Source organism: Saprolegnia diclina, assembly GCF_000281045.1.
Source record: "Saprolegnia diclina VS20 unplaced genomic scaffold supercont1.3, whole genome shotgun sequence".
Classification (NCBI taxonomy): domain Eukaryota; phylum Oomycota; class Saprolegniomycetes; order Saprolegniales; family Saprolegniaceae; genus Saprolegnia; species Saprolegnia diclina.
Genome location: NW_008246070.1, coordinates 1,000,115 through 1,016,437, shown reverse-complemented (window position 1 = coordinate 1,016,437; position 16,323 = coordinate 1,000,115). Strand labels below are relative to the sequence as shown.

General features: G+C 59.9%; 9 protein-coding genes across 10 annotated transcripts; 4 read left to right on the top strand and 5 right to left on the bottom strand.

Annotated features, from left to right (window-relative positions):
• The first annotated feature begins 52 nt into the window (after positions 1-52).
• On the top strand, positions 53-2,707 carry SDRG_01507 (hypothetical protein). The gene is made up of 2 exons (XM_008607037.1): positions 53-182; positions 229-2,707. Exons 1-2 carry the CDS (start codon positions 67-69, stop codon positions 2,573-2,575), a joined length of 2,463 nt encoding a protein of 820 aa, XP_008605259.1. The 5' UTR covers positions 53-66; the 3' UTR covers positions 2,576-2,707.
• Positions 2,708-2,876: 169 nt separating this feature from the next.
• SDRG_01506 (hypothetical protein) lies at positions 2,877-5,653 on the bottom strand. The gene is made up of 9 exons (XM_008607036.1): positions 5,505-5,653; positions 4,935-5,462; positions 4,678-4,881; positions 4,353-4,628; positions 4,049-4,312; positions 3,905-4,006; positions 3,694-3,855; positions 3,414-3,646; positions 2,877-3,364 (listed from the first exon to the last, which is right to left on the bottom strand). The coding sequence occupies exons 1-9, from the start codon at positions 5,607-5,609 to the stop codon at positions 2,995-2,997; spliced, it is 2,244 nt and encodes a 747-aa protein (XP_008605258.1). The 5' UTR covers positions 5,610-5,653; the 3' UTR covers positions 2,877-2,994.
• Positions 5,654-5,786: 133 nt separating this feature from the next.
• SDRG_01505 (hypothetical protein) lies at positions 5,787-8,209 on the top strand (the record flags this gene model as incomplete). Its single annotated transcript, XM_008607035.1, has 7 exons — positions 5,787-5,809; positions 5,856-5,919; positions 5,977-7,236; positions 7,283-7,403; positions 7,453-7,520; positions 7,566-7,682; positions 7,760-8,209. 7 exons carry the CDS (start codon positions 5,787-5,789, stop codon positions 8,207-8,209), a joined length of 2,103 nt encoding a protein of 700 aa, XP_008605257.1.
• SDRG_01504 lies at positions 8,078-9,209 on the bottom strand. Of its 2 annotated transcripts, XM_008607034.1 has the most exons (4): positions 8,604-9,209; positions 8,477-8,558; positions 8,346-8,426; positions 8,078-8,304 (listed from the first exon to the last, which is right to left on the bottom strand). In XM_008607034.1, exons 1-4 carry the CDS (start codon positions 9,175-9,177, stop codon positions 8,241-8,243), a joined length of 801 nt encoding a protein of 266 aa, XP_008605256.1. In that variant the 5' UTR covers positions 9,178-9,209; the 3' UTR covers positions 8,078-8,240. The 2 variants fall into 2 exon arrangements, with proteins under 2 accessions (XP_008605256.1, XP_008605255.1); XM_008607033.1 differs by having other exon boundaries at positions 8,346-8,558.
• Positions 9,210-9,726: 517 nt separating this feature from the next.
• On the bottom strand, positions 9,727-10,423 carry SDRG_01503 (hypothetical protein). The gene is made up of 4 exons (XM_008607032.1): positions 10,241-10,423; positions 10,100-10,198; positions 9,954-10,052; positions 9,727-9,913 (listed from the first exon to the last, which is right to left on the bottom strand). The coding sequence occupies exons 1-4, from the start codon at positions 10,394-10,396 to the stop codon at positions 9,797-9,799; spliced, it is 471 nt and encodes a 156-aa protein (XP_008605254.1). The 5' UTR covers positions 10,397-10,423; the 3' UTR covers positions 9,727-9,796.
• A 247-nt stretch (positions 10,424-10,670) lies between these two features.
• SDRG_01502 (hypothetical protein) lies at positions 10,671-10,949 on the top strand (the record flags this gene model as incomplete). The annotated part of the gene is made up of 1 exon (XM_008607031.1): positions 10,671-10,949. One exon carries the CDS (start codon positions 10,671-10,673, stop codon positions 10,947-10,949), a length of 279 nt encoding a protein of 92 aa, XP_008605253.1.
• SDRG_01501 (hypothetical protein) lies at positions 10,736-12,457 on the bottom strand. The gene has a single exon (XM_008607030.1). The coding sequence runs from the start codon at positions 12,439-12,441 to the stop codon at positions 11,092-11,094; it is 1,350 nt and encodes a 449-aa protein (XP_008605252.1). The 5' UTR covers positions 12,442-12,457; the 3' UTR covers positions 10,736-11,091.
• Positions 12,458-13,319: 862 nt separating this feature from the next.
• SDRG_01500 (hypothetical protein) lies at positions 13,320-15,055 on the top strand. Its single transcript, XM_008607029.1, has 3 exons — positions 13,320-14,245; positions 14,298-14,446; positions 14,491-15,055. Exons 1-3 carry the CDS (start codon positions 13,358-13,360, stop codon positions 14,996-14,998), a joined length of 1,545 nt encoding a protein of 514 aa, XP_008605251.1. The 5' UTR covers positions 13,320-13,357; the 3' UTR covers positions 14,999-15,055.
• SDRG_01499 (hypothetical protein) lies at positions 15,006-16,215 on the bottom strand. The gene has a single exon (XM_008607028.1). It carries the CDS (start codon positions 16,157-16,159, stop codon positions 15,068-15,070), a length of 1,092 nt encoding a protein of 363 aa, XP_008605250.1. The 5' UTR covers positions 16,160-16,215; the 3' UTR covers positions 15,006-15,067.
• Positions 16,216-16,323: the final 108 nt, after the last annotated feature.

The window sequence follows — 16,323 nt, the reverse complement described above, 5'->3', positions numbered from 1 at the left end:
GCGCTGTGATTGGTCAAAATCCTGTCCGTGGTTGGCTTGCATTTTGGTTTCAGCCGCCGACGCAGCATGCCATCGCACGGCCTGACGGTCCAAGAGGTCGTGCATGACCCGCACATGCACTCGGTCTTCCTCAAGTACCTCTCGGTGCATGACACGGTCAACTTCTCGCGGCTCCTCTTCCTGTACGTCGAGCCATGGACGCGATGGGCGGCTAACGCCATGGAATAGCGTCAGCGTCGACGAGTTCAAGAAGCTCTTTAGCGCCGCGCCGACCGCGAGTCCGACCAGTCCGTCGAGCCTCCGCGGCAGCTACGCCAAGAAGATCATCGCCAAGTACATGAGCGACGACTCGTTCTTCCACATTGGCGACGACAGATTTCGCGTCCAGGACCAGCCGATTGCCACCTATGGCACGTTTCTCAAGAACGACCTGAGCATGTGCTCGGGCTTGAGCTCCGACGCCGACCTCTTTCTGGATGTTCAGAAGGCCGTGGTTGCCGCCTTGGAGCCGAGCCTCGAGGCCTTTCGGCTCACGGCCGAGGGCCGCGCGCTCTTGCAAGTCAAGGTCTCGATGATCGACACGACGGTCGCAACGAGCCTCCACGACGTCGAGGTCGACCACACCAAGGCCAACTTTACGCTCGAGCGCGTGCTCTCCAACCGCCGTCTCTGTTGCGTCTTTTGGGTCTTCCTCTTCAAGGAGCGCAGCCACGGTCCGCTGAGTTTCTGGATGGAGGCGACGATGCGGCTTCTACCGCTCATGGACGAGTACCTTCAGGGCGGTGGTGCCAACGACAACGACGACGATGCGTCCCGCCGCAGTATCGATGGCAGTAGCAGCAGCCGCCTCGACATTGACCACTCGCGGGCCATCGTGCACCTGGGAAGGGTGCTGTGGAAGAAGTACATGGCACCGCATGCCACCGCCGAAGTCCACGTGCTCTGCGAAGGCGAGCGGTCGCTCTTTGACGTGCTTGAGCACCACATTGGTTCGTGGTCGCTCGATACGCTCTTGAGTGCGACCCAAGTGCAGCAAGCAGGCCTCACGCTGCGCTCGATCCTGTGCTATGTCAAGGATGACCTCCAGATGAACCACTTTGTGCGGTTTCTCCAGTCCAAGTCGTTCCAGTCGATGCTGCAGTCGTTCCAGCACCGCCTGTTGAGTCCGTCCAACAACTCCCTCGCGGTGGCTACGCTCAAAGAGTCGCGCAGCAGCCACGGAAGCAGCTCCGGGTCGTCGTCCGACTCGAGCACGACGAGCTTACCAGAGCTCTTCCACTGTATGAACGTCATCTCGCACCAGCCGCAGCGACCGCGCTTAACGTCGTTTGCGCTGCACAAGGTCGGCGGCGCGCCGCACTGCATCTCGGGCGTCCTCTCCTTTGCGAGCAACCTCGCGACGCGCGGCCGGTTCAACCAAACGGTCCTCTACGCGCTCGCCAACGTCTACCCGCAAGACGAGTCGGTGGCACACCACCACACACTGCCCGACCACTTGGAGAGCTTTCTGTGCCCGTCGGCGGCCACAATTCGGTCAACGTCACCGCCGCCGCCGTCGCTGGTGCACGTTGTCGTGGGCAGCACCGAGCGGCCGTTCTACATGGTGTGCCTCACGCGCTACGTGCCCGTGACGGCGTCCGAGTACTTGAGCCCGCTCGAGGCCGTGCTTCTTGAACAAAAGAGTCTTCGCGTCTACGTCGCCGCGGGGATCTGCGTTCTGAGTCGGTACCCGCTCTTTGAGACGCTGCGGCGCCGCCTCACAACATTGCACGACGATGTGCTCACGGACCCGAGCTACAACGACCTTGACTTTGCGTGGAGCAGCCGCCATGTCGCCGCACTGACCGCTCCGGTGCCGTCGACGCCGGCGCCGTTCCCGGTGAGCCACGCGGTCGACTTTTCGATGCAGCCGCTCTTTTTGTGCCTGCACATCGATGCGATCTTACGACTGTTTGCGAGCCTCTTGCTCGAGCGCAAGATCGTGCTCGTCTCGTCGCACGTCTCGGTGCTCACGACGGTCGCGGAGGCCTGTAAATCGCTCCTCGCGCCGCTGCAATGGCCCCATGTGTACGCACCGCTCTTGCCGCCCGGTATGCTCGAGTGCCTTCACTGCCCGACGCCGTACCTCTTTGGCGTCCACGCCTCGCAGCTCGACTCGGTGCATGCGCTCTTGAAAACCTCGGACGACGAAGACGACGTTGTGCTCGTGCACTTGGATACGCACGAGGTGGCCAACGCGCCCATGGAGCTGCCTCCCGCCGTGCGGCACGGCCTCGCGGCCAAACTCGCCGAGCTCTGGATGCCGAGTGTGGCGTTTGCCGACACACTGGCGCCGCCGACGCCGCGACCGTTTCCGCAGGACGCGGTCCGAGCACTCTTCCGCGAGACGTGGACCGACATGATGGCCGACATGGAAGAGTTTAGCTTCCCGCTCTCGGACGAGGTCGACAGCATGGTCGTCTTTGACAACGTCGGGTTTCTCAAGCACCGGGACGGGACGGACGCGGCGTTCTACCAAGTGTTTGTGAAAACGCAGCTCTTTTCGCAGTTTGTTGCGACCAATGGCGTGCAATAAGACGTATTTCCATCCACTTCACGACCAACACTATCGTCATCGTCTCTGTCTAGCGTAGTAAGTGCTGTATCCCTTTTAATATAAACTACGTGCGTACGAACCAGCGGGACCAATCGCGTGGTTGAGCTCCGTCTCAAGCTCCTTGTTTGTCGTCAAGTAAGAGACTTGCAGCGTCGTCATCGGGTGGTGTTTGGTGCACCGCCAGAGCGCCGGTACCCGTACTAGTAAACTGCAACGATTTGGGTCCTGCACCTTCCACCCCGAGCCCTATGGTGGCTCAACTCTTTTGTCTACACAGCAATGCACTAGTAGGCACTGTTTTAGCTTCCCCACGACAGATTATACTACTTGATCGTGCTGCGTGGTGACGAGTTTTGGCTGCTGGAAGAAGAGCGTGGTTTGTATGTACAACTAGCTAGCTAGCTACTCGAGGAGCAGTGGACGTTGAGGTCGGCCATGCGCTGTGTGAACATGATCTCGTGTTCTTCGGTGAGGCGCATGATGCGTTCGCTTGCCATGTTGCGCTCGACACCAAAGATTCGTTCGAGTCGCCGGCGCTCGGACGCGTCGGCCGCGTTGCGCAAGATGATCTCGCGCTGCTCCTCCGCCGCTTGCTCTTCCTCGAGCACGTGGAGCAGCTCTTGGTTCTGCCGCCGACGAAACTGGTCGAGTTGATCGCGGACTGCGTCTTCGTTGGAGACTTCCAGCGGCACGCTCGTGATCGGCGGCGGTGACGACGGCGCGGCAGCTTCGTGCCGCGGGTACCGCGAGATGCGGCGGCTGATATACCTACGTCCACGAGCTGACACCAACGACCTCGATGAAATCGACTAGCTACCGCTCCCGACAGGTCGACGAGGCCGTAGCCGGCGGGGGCTTGCGCGCCTTGGCAGTGGCGGGTCGCTTGGGCCGCACCGGTATCCGGTTGGGTGCGCTGGCACTTGGTGGTCGGCCATCGAGCGACTTGACAATGTCGTCACTGGTTGTTGTCGGTACTCTCTGGCTCTGGTGCACGGAGAGGTCGATGCCGTTCTTGGACGCGAGTTTACTCAGGTCGAATTTCTTGGTGACCTAATCAACAACTTGTACATCCCTCGCCTTATTCTATCTCCATAAACCTTCATGCGGTGGAAGCTATCGAGGATCTCGTGTCGCTGCACGTTTGCTTTTTGCTGTGCGATTTGGCGCTGCTTGAGAAGTGTGTTCTTCTGTCGTCGCAGCGCCTCGGCGCGTTCGTGGTCGGCTTGGAGCTTGGCTTGGAGAAGACTACGGTGGTAGTCCTAAGGGCACATGAGTCGACTATCGAGAATACTGTCGCCGTCGTCGTACGTCTTTTCGGGCTTGTCGCTCCAGCGCGCGTGCAATCTCTTCTTCCCGGAGCTTTGCGTCCTCGAGCTTGTTGCGGAGCTCGGCCCGGCGCTTCTCCTGGACCTACAGCGTGCAATGAGATACGGCTTGATTGGCATCTCGTACGGTTTCGGTTCGCCGGCCCTTCTCCACTGTCTTGTGCAGCACGGTGGTGGCCCGGACCTCCTCGACCTCCCGCATGCGTGCGGCGACGCGGGCCCGCTCGTCTTGCCGGCGCTCGTCTTCCTTTTGCTTTTCCTTGCGCTCGCGCTCCTTGGCTTCTTCGCGCTTGCGTAGTCGGTACTCGGCTTCGGTCTCGGCATCCAGGAGCTTTCGCCGCCTCTCTTCTTCGGCGAGCCGCTGGTTGTCGCGAATCTCAGCCTCCATTGCCTAGTGCAATGTGAGACGCAGCAACATCTTTGAAGCGTACGCGCCGCGCTTCTTCGAGCTCGGCTTGCTCCTGCTTGCGCAGCTGCATGTCATGCTCGTGCTGCTGGCGACGGCGCTCGCTCTCGGCCTGTCGTCGCTCGAGGGCCAGGCGTTGCTCCTCGGCCAGCCGCTCCTTGTCACTGAGGACGTGCTCAATGCGCGCTTTGTTGCGCTGGGCCTTTTCGTGCACCTGCCGGGCGCGGTCGTCACGCGCCTTCTCGAGCTTCTCGCGCCGCCGTTGCTCGCGCACGTTCATGTCTTGCGTCCGCGCCATGGCCTAAACACTGTGCATGCTAACTGATCGACGACATGGTAGCAAGAAGTACCTGCTGCTGGAGTTCGGTGAGAATCTCTTGGGTCATTTCGTGGTGCTCGTCTTGCTTGCGCTGCCGCTCACGCTCGCGATGCGCCGCTTCCGCCTTGCGCGCTTTGGCCTCTTGGATTTCAAAGGCTTTGCGGCGCTGCGTCTCTTCATAGTCCTTTTGAGCGAGCCGCTTCTGTTGCAAGATGGCGTCGGCCTCCTGCGCCGCCTGCCAAACACGCGGAAGCTAGAACAACGGTTCTTTGCGCGAAGGGATGTTACCTTTTCAGCCTCGCGGCGGCGGCGTGCGTCGTCGGCGTCTTTGGCGCGCCGCGCCTTGTCCCGCTCGATGGCTTCGTCTCGCTTCTTGCGCGTCTCGGCAGCTTGCTGCATGGCGGCGTCCATCTCGGCGCGCTTCATCTCCATGTGCATGAGCTGCTGCATCTCCATGAGCTGGCGCTGCTGGATCTTCTCCAAGCGGCGGCGCTCGGTCTCGAGCATGGTCGACTCAAAGATGCCGCCATTGGTCGCATGCTCTGTCGGCAACGACGCATAGATCCGGGTCTTCTTGGACGGGCTCAGCGAATGGCTCGCGACGATCATGCTTTTGCCCGGTGACGACGGCAACAGCTTCTTCGTCTGCAACAGCGCTCGCCGCACGTCGCGCACTTGGCCTAAAAGCTGTTCGCGGTGCCGCTCATAGCGCTCGGCTCGTTTCAACGTCAACGAGGCCGCGTCGTGGGGCCGCTCAAAGTACGAGAGCGGTCGGCGAAGGAGCTCGGCCGGTGTCACGCCCACCTCGCAGCACGCCTACCCTCCGCGGTGTCAGCAGTTGATGGAGGAGGCGTGTACCTCGAGAGACCGGGGACTGTTGAGCAGCTCGCCGTCGCTGCTCGCGTCCTCATCAAAGTCGTCGATCGTAATGACGACGGGCTCGGGCAGCGCGTCGCCCGTCATGCTTCGCGCACGTTTAAATTTAGCGCCAACCGACCCCAGTCAAGCTTCGACAGTGGCAATTTATCGACACAGCCTCAAATTGGAGCTTTTAAAACGGAAAAAGAGACGGTATCGAGAAAAGCACGTCCGATTGAGACATTTCGTTGATAGGCTAATTCATCGGGACTTTTTATAGCCATGGACGCGACCAAGCTGCCAGGGTCCGACAGCGACGCGGCGCGAGGTCACTGATCCGCTTTGTGGTAGGCTCGCGCGGCAGCCATCCGTGCCGAGAGAGCTCACCGTCGCAACCGTGACCAAGCTTGTCGAGGTACCACTACGTAGTGTAGTCCAGTCGGGATTTCGGTTCTCCTCAAGCGACCCATAGGATTTGCAGCGAGAGCAGCAAGCGCAGCTGGCCGTCGAGCGCGAGCGCGTCATTCAACAAGTGGTCGAGAAACTAGCGACAAACGGGCTGCTTTCGCTTCCACCCCAGAAACAAAAACACCACAAGACCAAGAAGGAGGCGATCTTTGAGGGCCGGCTGCACTCGCTGCTCTCGCACTCGCTCAGTGAGAGCGGTCTCAACTACGCCCACGTCTTGCCACCGCCCACTGATCCCGCACCAGCCGACCCTGGCGACCGACCGCTCGTGCTCGCTCGGCACGAGGGACCAGAACAAACGGTCGCCGAGCGCCAAGTGCGCCCGCACTCGACGACGAAGCGAGCCAAGCGCGCCGAGAAAGAGTCTCGATTGCGCGACAACCCTCTTTTCGAGAAGCCCAAGCTCAAGTCGGCAACGGCGAAAAAACCGGAAAGAGCCAAGGCGGCATCCGACGAGTCTCCGACGCCGGTGGACGAAGCTGCGGCGTGGACGGACTTGACCAAAGTGCCCTACAATATGGACAAGAGGACGTGGATCTTGCTGCAACAAACCAAACGCATTTTGCAGCAAACAACGTCGAGTACGAATTACCGCCCGGGTAAGATCGCACCAAAGCCGCTTTGGGAGGCTTCGCGTCGCCCTCTCGCGACCGGCGACTCTGCGCTATCGACCGCACACGCGCCGACAAGCCCTCGTGAGCCCCTCGATGGAGCCGACAAGACAGCTGAAATCGCGCCATCGATGCCGGAGCCAACCAAGTCGCCCCCGAAAGGCTATCAACTGGCAATGCTCGAGCCGTTCCCAGACACGGACCCGAACACGAATGACGACAAGGTCTGGGAGAACGAGCTCGCGCGTCAAATTCTGAGCCTGTACGCCACCAGCGTCAACACCAAGAAACATGGGGTTTCTCCGACAAAGCCCGCTGGCTCCCCGACGCCCCTTTGCGATCCAAAGGCACCGATTGAGCACTCTGAAGGGACGACAAAAATGGTGTGTGAGGACCGCCGGTCGCGCGTCCGAGCGGTACAAGACTCGTGGGAGCCGAGCCACCGACTCGAGAACGGCAAAGTCAAACTCTGCATACCGAAAATCCCGCGCCCGATTTGGTTTGCGGGCACGGGCGTCGTGCTGGCGACGTGGTGTGCACTGGCCGGCCCCGAGCTCGAGGGCCACAAGCCAACACCCGACCGCACCTACCTCGAGGGCGAGCCAGTCTTGTGTCGGCACTTGCTCTGCGACGACCTCCGGCAACTTGAACAGGTTGCGACGCGACGTTGAACAACGTACTACGACATCTCTTGGGTAGAGTGGTGCCCACGAAAAGTACATTGCGGTCGTCGAGACGCTGCTCATGGCGCGATTACGTACCCACTTCAAGATGCTCGATGACATCGACATCAAGCTCTGGCGACAGCTCGTCATCACATGTACCATCGCAAATTTTGTATGTGGGAGCGCTTGCCTCATGACGCCTAGGCAACGCATTTGCGAGCCGCAACATTGACGCCAAGAAGCACGCGGTGGCACTGCAACTCATCAAGAAGGTTTGAGGCGATGCGCAGCCTGTGGTCATGTCGTGGCGATGGTAGACGGAAGCGCTTCTCGACGATTCGACGCTGCTCCTTGGACCCGCGCGCGCCGAACTCGTGGCATTTATCGCCGACTCGTACGCACACTACTACTACAGCCGCGGCAAAGCCCACGCGGTACGTCGATTGGACTGCTGCTATTTCTACCTATTTTGCATATTTTGAAACTATTTCAACCATTTTTCTGGGGGTAGGGTCTCAAGTACTGCGCCAAAGCCCATGGGACACACGTCAAGCTCGGCGAGTGGTCGCATGTGGCCAAGGCCAAGCTACACATGGCGGCACTCCTCTCGCGGCTCGAGCGCCACGACGCTGCCATCCAAGCTCTCCACGAGATCCTCCAGCTAGTCGAGAGTGCGCAGCTCGAAGACGCCGGCGGCGCGTCGGCCCAAAAACTATGTCTCGTGGCGGTGACGTACAACAACCTTGCGCTCGAGCAGCTCCACGTGCGCGACATTGACCGCGCGTCGACCGCGAGCCAAAACGCCCGGCGGCTCGCGCGACTGTGCTTGAGCTACAGCAATCGCTGGCTATCGCAGCTCGAGGCGACGCACAAGGCGGTCGTGCGGGCGATGACCACCATGCTTGGCGACGACTGTGCATTTGATATGGAGCTCGTGATGAAGTACGACATAGAAGCCTAACCGTTTGACCTAACCCCACAGTGGACTGTATTCATGCTTGCGACGGACCAAGCAAGACAAGCCGATGGTTCTCGAGGCCAAAGGGCAGAATGCGCCTACAGACAATGTGAGCTGCGCATGTCAGTGGGCGTCGGACGCTTCGCCGTTTGCAAAATGGCGCAGTTGGAACGACGACTGATCGGGGGATGGAAACGCCGTCCCTGGCGACGTCCGTGTCCTTTTGTGATGGAGATTTCCACTCGGAAAGTATACCAAGAGGACAGATACCGTAAGTAGAGCCGCTTGGTGACGAGGGACGACCAGACACTTGGCATGTACTCGGAGTGGCCCCAGCCTTTGCCCACCTCGTCTATTGTATCCTCTCTGAAAGACAATATCGACTTTGAGGACGTACTTGCTTTGGTCGCAAACAGAAACGCAGAGTGCGTGCGGGCAAACTCCTTGAGCTGCGCGTAGATGGCGCTGATGGGCGCGACGCCCTCGCCGACGCGGAGCGCCGTGGCCTTGTCGATCAAGTGGAACGAGCTAATGGCGTCGACGGCCAAAAGAACGCTGGCTGGGCGTGTCTTGGCGGCGAGCAGCTCGTCATGCACCTTGCGCAGCTCGGCGGAAAATACCGCGGTCGACGGAGCGTGAAAGAGCTCGAGGCGCTGCATGGCGCTGACGACCGCCGCTTCGTCGTGCGCGGCGTAGCCCTCGAGAATGCAGCGCATCTCGACCGCGTCGAGATGGCACTCGTGATCAAAGTAGTAGACGCGGCCATTCGGCTGTTGGAGGAGAAAGGTCGCGACGAGGTGCTGGAGCATCAGGCTGCGCGGACTCGCCGCGTCGCCGTAGAGCTCCAAGACGGCGCGCGATGGGATGCCATCGGGGAAGACGGCGTCGACGACGTCGATACCACAGCGGAAAGGCGCGTCGTACCACGTTCGCTGTACGAGGTCCAGCGCTGTCTCGTCCAGCGCCCACATCGCGGCTCGGTCCGGATACAAGACGAAGCGTGCAAGACAGTGTTTGAAGCCAGCGTATTCACAACAGACACTGTCTCAAGTTGCTGTATATTACACTGTTTTCTACAAAATGCATCGTGATGCATGCAGAGTGCTCGCACTGAAGCTAGACGCCTTTACGCGGTGGAGAAGGCGATATGAACGACTTTGACTTTGTCACCACCAGCATGAGCCACGCTGCCTCGGAGATGCCAAAGCGGATGAACGCGAAGGCGGCCGCCGACGCGCCTGTGCGATGCACTAGTCGTGCCATGAGTCGCGATGACGACATTTCGGGCTCGTGGGTTGCCGAGACGCCTCCAGCAGATGAGCTCCCGACGGCCATCGGTAGCCCTGGTTCGTGGGCCATGGACTCTCCGGCGACGGTGACGTCCGAGTCGGTGTCCTTCATGAACTCGCGGACGCGGTGGCAGCGGTTGTCCAGCTACATCGGCCGCTTCGTCCCCCGCAAAGCCAAGCAGCGGTGGCAACGATCTACCTACAGCCGCCGATCAACAGCCAAATGGGTCTAGCGCATCGGGTTGGCTACCATATCTACCCTTTACAGTCAATATATATAACATCGTATTTGTCACTGGGCCTATGGCTGCAAGTTGGCCGCGCCCCGCTCGACGTTGTAGGCATCTTGGAGCAGCTTGACCATAGCCTTGTTGTCGGAGAACGTCTTGGCGAGCTCCAACGGCGACTTGAACGTATACTACAGGCAATCAGCAGTCGGCGAGACCTGCGATTCATACGTTTCGCTTGCTCGGTGACGCGCCGTTCTCGACGAGGTACTTGACCATATCAGTGCGGCGCTGCTCGACGGCAAAGTGCAATGGCGTCGTGCCGTTGATCTAGTCGATCCACAGTGTCCTCTGGGAAACGCCGACAATATCTGTACATTGATCCCATTTAGATTGACCTTGTGCAGCAAAAGAAGCGCGACGAGCTTGCGGTTGTTGTGCAGCACAGCGACGTGCGCGCACGTGTTGCCCCAGATCTAAGAAACAGGACAGTTCGTTCCAGCATTCCCGACTCGTACGCCGTGCGGTCGGTTGATGCTCGGTATGTTTACGCTTTGCGTGAGAAGCGCTTGGGCGCGCGCATAGTCTTGCGCGTACACTGCGTCCCAGACCTCGTTGCGCTCGGCTTGGGGCGCCGCCACCGGGCGGTGCTGGAACGCACTCTGTCGTCGCATAGCGCTGCGGTTGTAACGGCAAGGATGGATAGATTCTAGTTAGATACTAGATGGATAAATATATCGATAAGAGGTTAGATTGCGTGATTCAACCCTGGAGCACCGAGACGGCAAAAAAAGCCAGCACGGACAACGCTTCCTCCACAGTGGCAATCGCGATTTCTAATGTTATTTTCCGACAAGAAAAATGATGTACAAAGGCAAATGGCGTCGAGGACTTCTCCATGCAAAGGCTCGTGACGAGGGAAGAGTTGGACCAACTATCCTATTTGCAATGGTGTTTGCGACCATCTACCTCGCTGCCACCAAGAACGGCGCCGAGACCCTGCGCCGGTACACGCTGCTCGTGCAGATGGACGCATCACCAGCCGACATTGCCGACGCCGTCGAAGTCGGACTGCAGGCGCTGCATGCTCGCTACCACCGGCAAGCGCGCAAGCTGCGCTGGTCTGCGTTCTACATTCATGAGCATGAGCACGACGAGACGGCCGACCGCCTCTGGGAGCACGCCCTGCAGCGCTCTACCGCCGCGCGCCGCCGCCGCCAACCCTAGCCCCCTCGCACGCAAGTTCCAGCGGCTAATACGACCACTGTAGCTGGACATAAGATCGCTGGGGTATACAACATAAAAAGACATATTGTCTGAACGTTCGTGTCCCGTCGCACCGGCAAAGGATAGGGTGCCGACGGGTCGGCTACGAGGACGCAGCGGCGTTCAGCGACTCGGCCGTCGTGATGAGCTGCATGTACTGTGCCAGCGCGTTGGCGCATTCGTCCCGAAGGCTGATGCCAATCGCCGTGGCGCGGGCTTGGATATCCTTGGCATTCGTCAATATGTCTTGAACGGCGCGGGCCAACCCGGGAGCCGCAAGCTTCCCGAACGGCAGTGCGCACGGCGCGACACCGAGTCGCACGAGGACTTTTGCATTGTGCGGTTGGTCCAATAGCACAGGGCACGGCACTTGCGGCGTCCCACTGATGAGGGACGCGTTGCACGTGCCAATGCCGGCGTGGTGCACGATGCAGTCGACCTTTGGAAAGAGGGCTCCGTGCGAGATCGACGGCAGCACCAAGAGCCGCGTTTGGTTGGCCGTGAGGAGCGCGTCGGCCTCGTCCGACGTGAGCGCCGACCAGCCAGCGACGACGATCGCGCGGCACCCGACGCGCTCGCAGACATCGATCGCGAGGCGCAACAGCCCCATCGGGTTGGCGGTCGGCATGCTACCAAAGCCCAAGTAGATGATGGGCGTGCCAGCCGCCCGCGCGGCGTTGAGAAAGCTGGTTGCTGTCTCGGGGAGCGGCGACGGCGCAGCAAAGATAGGGCCAAGCAGATGGATCTTGCGCGGGTCATAGTCGCTTGGGATGCGCGCCTTGGGGCCGCAAAAGAGCGCCGAGCACCCGATAAGAACTCGGATGCGCTCGTTGGTGTTGATGACATCGAGCATACCAAGGGGCATCGTGATCGGGGGCAGCTCCAAGACTTGGGTACGCCATGGGTTGATGTAGACCTGCTCGTCCTTCCAGAGCTGCTTGAAGAGCACATTGTACGTCCACTTGTTGAGGCAGCGCAGGCCACAGGCGAGGCCACTCAGCGCCCACACAGGAAACTCGGTCGTGGGACATGTGGGCCCGAGAATGAACGGCACCCATGCCGCGTCGAGCTTCTCGGCAACCGCGTACGACATGGCGAGGCAGAGCCCGCCCGACACAATGACGTCGGCGCCTTCGAGTGCGGTCACATACGATGCAAGAATGTCGTCCATCTTGTACTTGCCCTTCCACTCTTTTGTCATCTTCATGATCGCGACGATCGAGCCTTTCGCGAGCCCGGCTTGGAACTTGGGGTCAAAGAGGCCGCCAGTCGAGTCGCCCACGATGCGCCGGTACGGCAGCCGGAACTCGTCGACGACGAGGCTCTCAAGGCGCTGCTCGGCGGCGATGACGACCTTATGGCCGCGGTCCGCGAGCGCGCGCCCGAGCACGCAGTACGGCTGCACGTCGCCGCGGGACCCGATCGAGACGATCGCGATGCGCTTGCTCTCCATCGCTCACTCTGCCAACTGGCACCGCCGTTGGGCCTGTCCCAGTGACCTACATTCTTAACCAATGGCATCGCGCCAAAGACAGGACAAGATCGCCAACCGCCGCCGGCTCCTGCGCGCCGGTTGGTGCCGATGTGTTCGCTGTCTCTCAACGCACCATCACCAAGGTGTGCGTCGCTGCACAAGACGACGCCAGGACTTGGAGCTCCTACGATACACCCGAGAAGGCTACTCGGCCGAATTTTCACTGAACAGAGGTCAGTCAGTGGGACTCGACAGTACTGTGTCCAGGCGCAGCTGCGTCCTGCAATCGTATATTTTCTTCGGCTTCAACTGGGCAGCCAACTTACAACTAGCTCGCTCAAGCAAGTTCGCTCGAGCACACTGCCCTGCGTTGGGCTCTGTGATTTTGTGTGGGCCAATCGCAGGTCCGACAGCAACATGGTGCCAAAGACAAGATTGCTGCGTTTCAAATCACCGCATTTCCAAAGTGAATAGGGAGCTTCCTTGAGACCCACGGGAGCGTGAACGGAAGAATGATTCGCTGACATGGTATCCCAGCGTCGACTGCAGCAAACCAGTGCAATTATCTTCCCTTAATTGCATCAACAAGCCGCACGTTTACGAGCACAGCAGCCGTAAGCGCCAAGGGCCGCGCTTTTGGAGGTTGTGAACCGGCGCCTCGTCGCGGGACTAAACTTCGATGTTTCGACCGCACACCACAGAGATATTCATTCTAACAGGAAATAATGTTTTGATATCCAAGATTCAGAATATATACTTGATACAGTGGATTACATGGAACCCATTTGCACAGTATATTCATAATGAGAGGGTCCTCGGTTTCGGTCCGGTTTCGCCAGAAAGGCAGTCAGAGTGCATTTAGTTTCCTGGCGCACAGATCCTTCCCTCAAGCTCGATGGTCCGCTCTGTCGCCTACCTCACGACAGCGATCGCGCTGGCCCTTGCGTCCGCCGAAGGCGACGTCGTGCCAAGCCTGTCGGCGTTTGGAGTCCCGTCGACGAGCAAGGCGTTCTGGGCCGAGACGTTCCAGAACTCGACGCTCTTTGACGAGAACTCGGTGTGGGTCAAGAGCCGCCACAAGAAATACCGCGAGCAAAAGGTGTCTGTGCAGGAAGGCCCGCGCCTCCTCGGCACTTTTGCGCAGGACAAGGCACTTTTGATGGAGGCGAAAGCCCAGCACTACGGCTTTGGCGCCAAGCTTCCGTCGTCATTCCAGCTGGATGAGACCAAGAGCGCTCTCATCGTGCAGTACGAAGTCAAGTACCGTGACGGCGTCAACTGCGCCGGCAGCTACCTCAAGCTCCTCCGCGAACCCGCCGACCTCGAATCGCTCGATGAAAAGTCTCCGTTCAGCATCATGTTTGGGCCCGACCGGTGCGACAAGACCAACAAAGTGCATTTTATCTTCAACCACAAGAACCCACTGACGCACATGTATGAAGAGAAGCATCTCGAGATCTCGCCGCCCGCAAAGACCGAAGACAAGCTGAGCCACGTGTACACGCTCGCCGTCCATGATGACAACTCGTTCGAGGTGTACGCCGACTTGGTCGCGATCAAGAAGGGCAGTCTTCTCACGCATTTCAAGCCGGCGGTCAACCCGCCAAAGGAAATTGATGACCCGTCCGACGTCCGCCCCTCGACGTACGAAGAAACCGAGTTCATTCCGGACCCCGCGGCACAAAAGCCAGAAGACTGGGACGATGACGCGCCCAAGACCATTCCCAACCCCAAGATCACCCAGCCCGACGACTGGGACGAGGCGGAAAAGGGACCGTGGAAGGTACGTCCAATGCACAATGGTCAACTTGTCCTTCAACATGGGAATCTCGTAGCAATCGATGATGTCAAACCCGGCGTACCGAGGCAAGTGGACGCCTCCGATGATCGAAAATCCCGACTACTTGGGGGAGTGGGAGCCCCGAAAGATCCCCAACCCCGACTACTACGAAGATGCGCACCCGGCGCGCATGGAGCCGATCGGGTAGGCAATGGCCAAGTACCTTTGACACTCATGATGTGTCGTAGCGCCGTGGCGCTCGAGGTCTGGAGCATGGCCACCAACATTCAGATCGACAACCTTTGGCTCGGTCACGACCTTCAGGACGCCTTTGACTTTGCGCGCGAGACGTGGGCGCCCAAGCAAAAGGCCGAAGAGCTCGCCATCGAGATGGAGCCGGCGCCCAAGCCCAAGGAGCGACCGGCGCGCAAGAAGTACGAGCCTACGTACTACGAGATCGCCAAAGGTTACGCGACCCGTGGGGCCGAGTACGTCCAAACGTACCCGCTCATGTCGGCGGTGGGCACCATCTTTGCACTGCTCCTCCTGGCGTTCGTGCGCGGGCTGCGCCAAGACTGGGCCGACGAGCTCCGCCACGAGCAAGCCGAGAAGGAGACGCCAGATATCCGAGTCGACGACGAGACCGAGGTTGTGCACCTCGATGCCAAGCCCGCCAAAGACGCTACGGACGCCCCCGTGCCGCCAGACACTGAAGGCCTTCGCCAGCGCCGGCCGAGCACGACCCAGCAAGCGTAATGTGCTATGTGGTACCAATAATGTCTTTTCTTTTTACATACATGAGCAAAACTTGCATTGTGTTGTGGCTTACATGCGGCGCACGACCCACCAGGCAACGCAGGCAACCAGCATCGTCGACACGAGATGCGCCGTGAGACGCTGCAAGGTGCCGTCGAGGACCGACGCCGCGCCAGGTGCATGGGCAAAAGCATTGTCAATGCAGTACCCGTGGTCTTGGCTGTAGAGCCGGCCCGGCGTTGCTGTGAGCGGCGAATGCAGCATGTTCCAAGCTGTGGGCCCGTACACAAATGCCTTGTGCGTCGCGTCCGGGTCGTCCGAGCCACCGGTCGTGGGATCGAGCACGAGCGTGCCAATCTGGCAGTCCATTTTCGGGACGAAATCGTTGGCGTGGGCATAGTTGACCAGCGTGCGCACCGAGCCCGAGGGCTGTAATTGGTACAAGTGGAGAAGGTCCAAGATGCCATTCGCAGCAAACGTCGTGGCATGCATGTCAAAGCGAATCGCCGCCAGCTGCGCAATCGCGCCGCCGAGTGAGTAGCCAGTAAAGTGCAGCGAGTGGTGCGGGTACGTGCGGCGCATCTCGGTTGTAAACGCAATCGCTAGCGGTACAAAGTCGGCGCCGAGCAGGTGGCGTGTGCCAAAGATGAGGTACTGGATGTACCGGCTCGCATAGTCGAGCAGCGAGCCGTACGTCAGCATCGAGGGCGCGCTCAGCTGCACAAAGTTGCGCCCAAAGAGGCCCATGGCTTCCCAGAGCTCGCTGTCCAGTAGCCCGTCGCCTTCTTGGTGCCGAAACGCAAGCACCATTTCATCCGTCTCGGAGCTCGTAAAGACCATCGCGCGCAGCGTGCCACCGAGTATGAGCTCGTGGCCGTCGACAAAGACGGGCGGTGCCAACGGCGAGAGGTGCGACATGTTGGTATCGACCGTCCACCGGTTGGCAAAGCCCAGGCCTGCGCACTGCGTTTGGTTCAGTTGGTCAGCGAGGTGCGACTGGGGCGTCGCAAACGACCGACACATGCACAGCATGTCGAGCGCCATCGACGCGTTTGGCAGCGGGGCTGGCGGCGCTGGCACCGCCGGCGCGGGGAACCACTGCGCCGAGTAGTCGAGCAGCGCGGCCGTCCACATCGAGACGTACGTCGTGATGAGCGCCATGGTTGCTTCTTGGGACTGGGCACTGGCGCGACTGTGGCAATTTGCCGTTGGCTCGAAAAAGATAGTCGCACACTAATTTCGTGTTTTATCCGTGGCATGTGCCGCAAATAAGGAGGAACGTTCACATAAGGTGAGGTGCGCTTCGATGGAGAACGTAGCATTGC

What these genes read in the sequence shown, in the direction of transcription:
- SDRG_01503 (XM_008607032.1), bottom strand. Translation starts at nt 10,396, where the DNA reads ATGCGACGACAGAGTGCGTTCCAGCACCGCCCGGTGGCGGCGCCCCAA. An exon ending in TCAATCTAAATGGGATCAAT is followed by an intron (nt 10,053 to 10,099) that starts GTACAGATATTG and finishes TGGATCGACTAG; the next exon opens with ATCAACGGCACGACGCCATT. An exon ending in CGTCACCGAGCAAGCGAAAC is followed by an intron (nt 9,914 to 9,953) that starts GTATGAATCGCA and finishes GATTGCCTGTAG; the next exon opens with TATACGTTCAAGTCGCCGTT.
- SDRG_01507 (XM_008607037.1), top strand. Translation starts at nt 67, where the DNA reads ATGCCATCGCACGGCCTGACGGTCCAAGAGGTCGTGCATGACCCGCAC. An exon ending in TTCTCGCGGCTCCTCTTCCT is followed by an intron (nt 183 to 228) that starts GTACGTCGAGCC and finishes GCCATGGAATAG; the next exon opens with CGTCAGCGTCGACGAGTTCA.
- SDRG_01504 (XM_008607033.1), bottom strand. Translation starts at nt 9,177, where the DNA reads ATGTGGGCGCTGGACGAGACAGCGCTGGACCTCGTACAGCGAACGTGG. An exon ending in TCTGTTTGCGACCAAAGCAA is followed by an intron (nt 8,559 to 8,603) that starts GTACGTCCTCAA and finishes AGGATACAATAG; the next exon opens with ACGAGGTGGGCAAAGGCTGG. An exon ending in CATTTTGCAAACGGCGAAGC is followed by an intron (nt 8,305 to 8,345) that starts GTCCGACGCCCA and finishes CATTGTCTGTAG; the next exon opens with GCGCATTCTGCCCTTTGGCC.
- SDRG_01501 (XM_008607030.1), bottom strand. Translation starts at nt 12,441, where the DNA reads ATGGAGAGCAAGCGCATCGCGATCGTCTCGATCGGGTCCCGCGGCGAC.
- SDRG_01506 (XM_008607036.1), bottom strand. Translation starts at nt 5,609, where the DNA reads ATGACGGGCGACGCGCTGCCCGAGCCCGTCGTCATTACGATCGACGAC. An exon ending in AGCTCGAAGAAGCGCGGCGC is followed by an intron (nt 4,313 to 4,352) that starts GTACGCTTCAAA and finishes ACATTGCACTAG; the next exon opens with GCAATGGAGGCTGAGATTCG. An exon ending in TCGTCGACCTGTCGGGAGCG is followed by an intron (nt 3,365 to 3,413) that starts GTAGCTAGTCGA and finishes TCGTGGACGTAG; the next exon opens with GTATATCAGCCGCCGCATCT.
- SDRG_01499 (XM_008607028.1), bottom strand. Translation starts at nt 16,159, where the DNA reads ATGGCGCTCATCACGACGTACGTCTCGATGTGGACGGCCGCGCTGCTC.
- SDRG_01500 (XM_008607029.1), top strand. Translation starts at nt 13,358, where the DNA reads ATGGTCCGCTCTGTCGCCTACCTCACGACAGCGATCGCGCTGGCCCTT. An exon ending in CGGAAAAGGGACCGTGGAAG is followed by an intron (nt 14,246 to 14,297) that starts GTACGTCCAATG and finishes GGAATCTCGTAG; the next exon opens with CAATCGATGATGTCAAACCC. An exon ending in GCGCGCATGGAGCCGATCGG is followed by an intron (nt 14,447 to 14,490) that starts GTAGGCAATGGC and finishes GATGTGTCGTAG; the next exon opens with CGCCGTGGCGCTCGAGGTCT.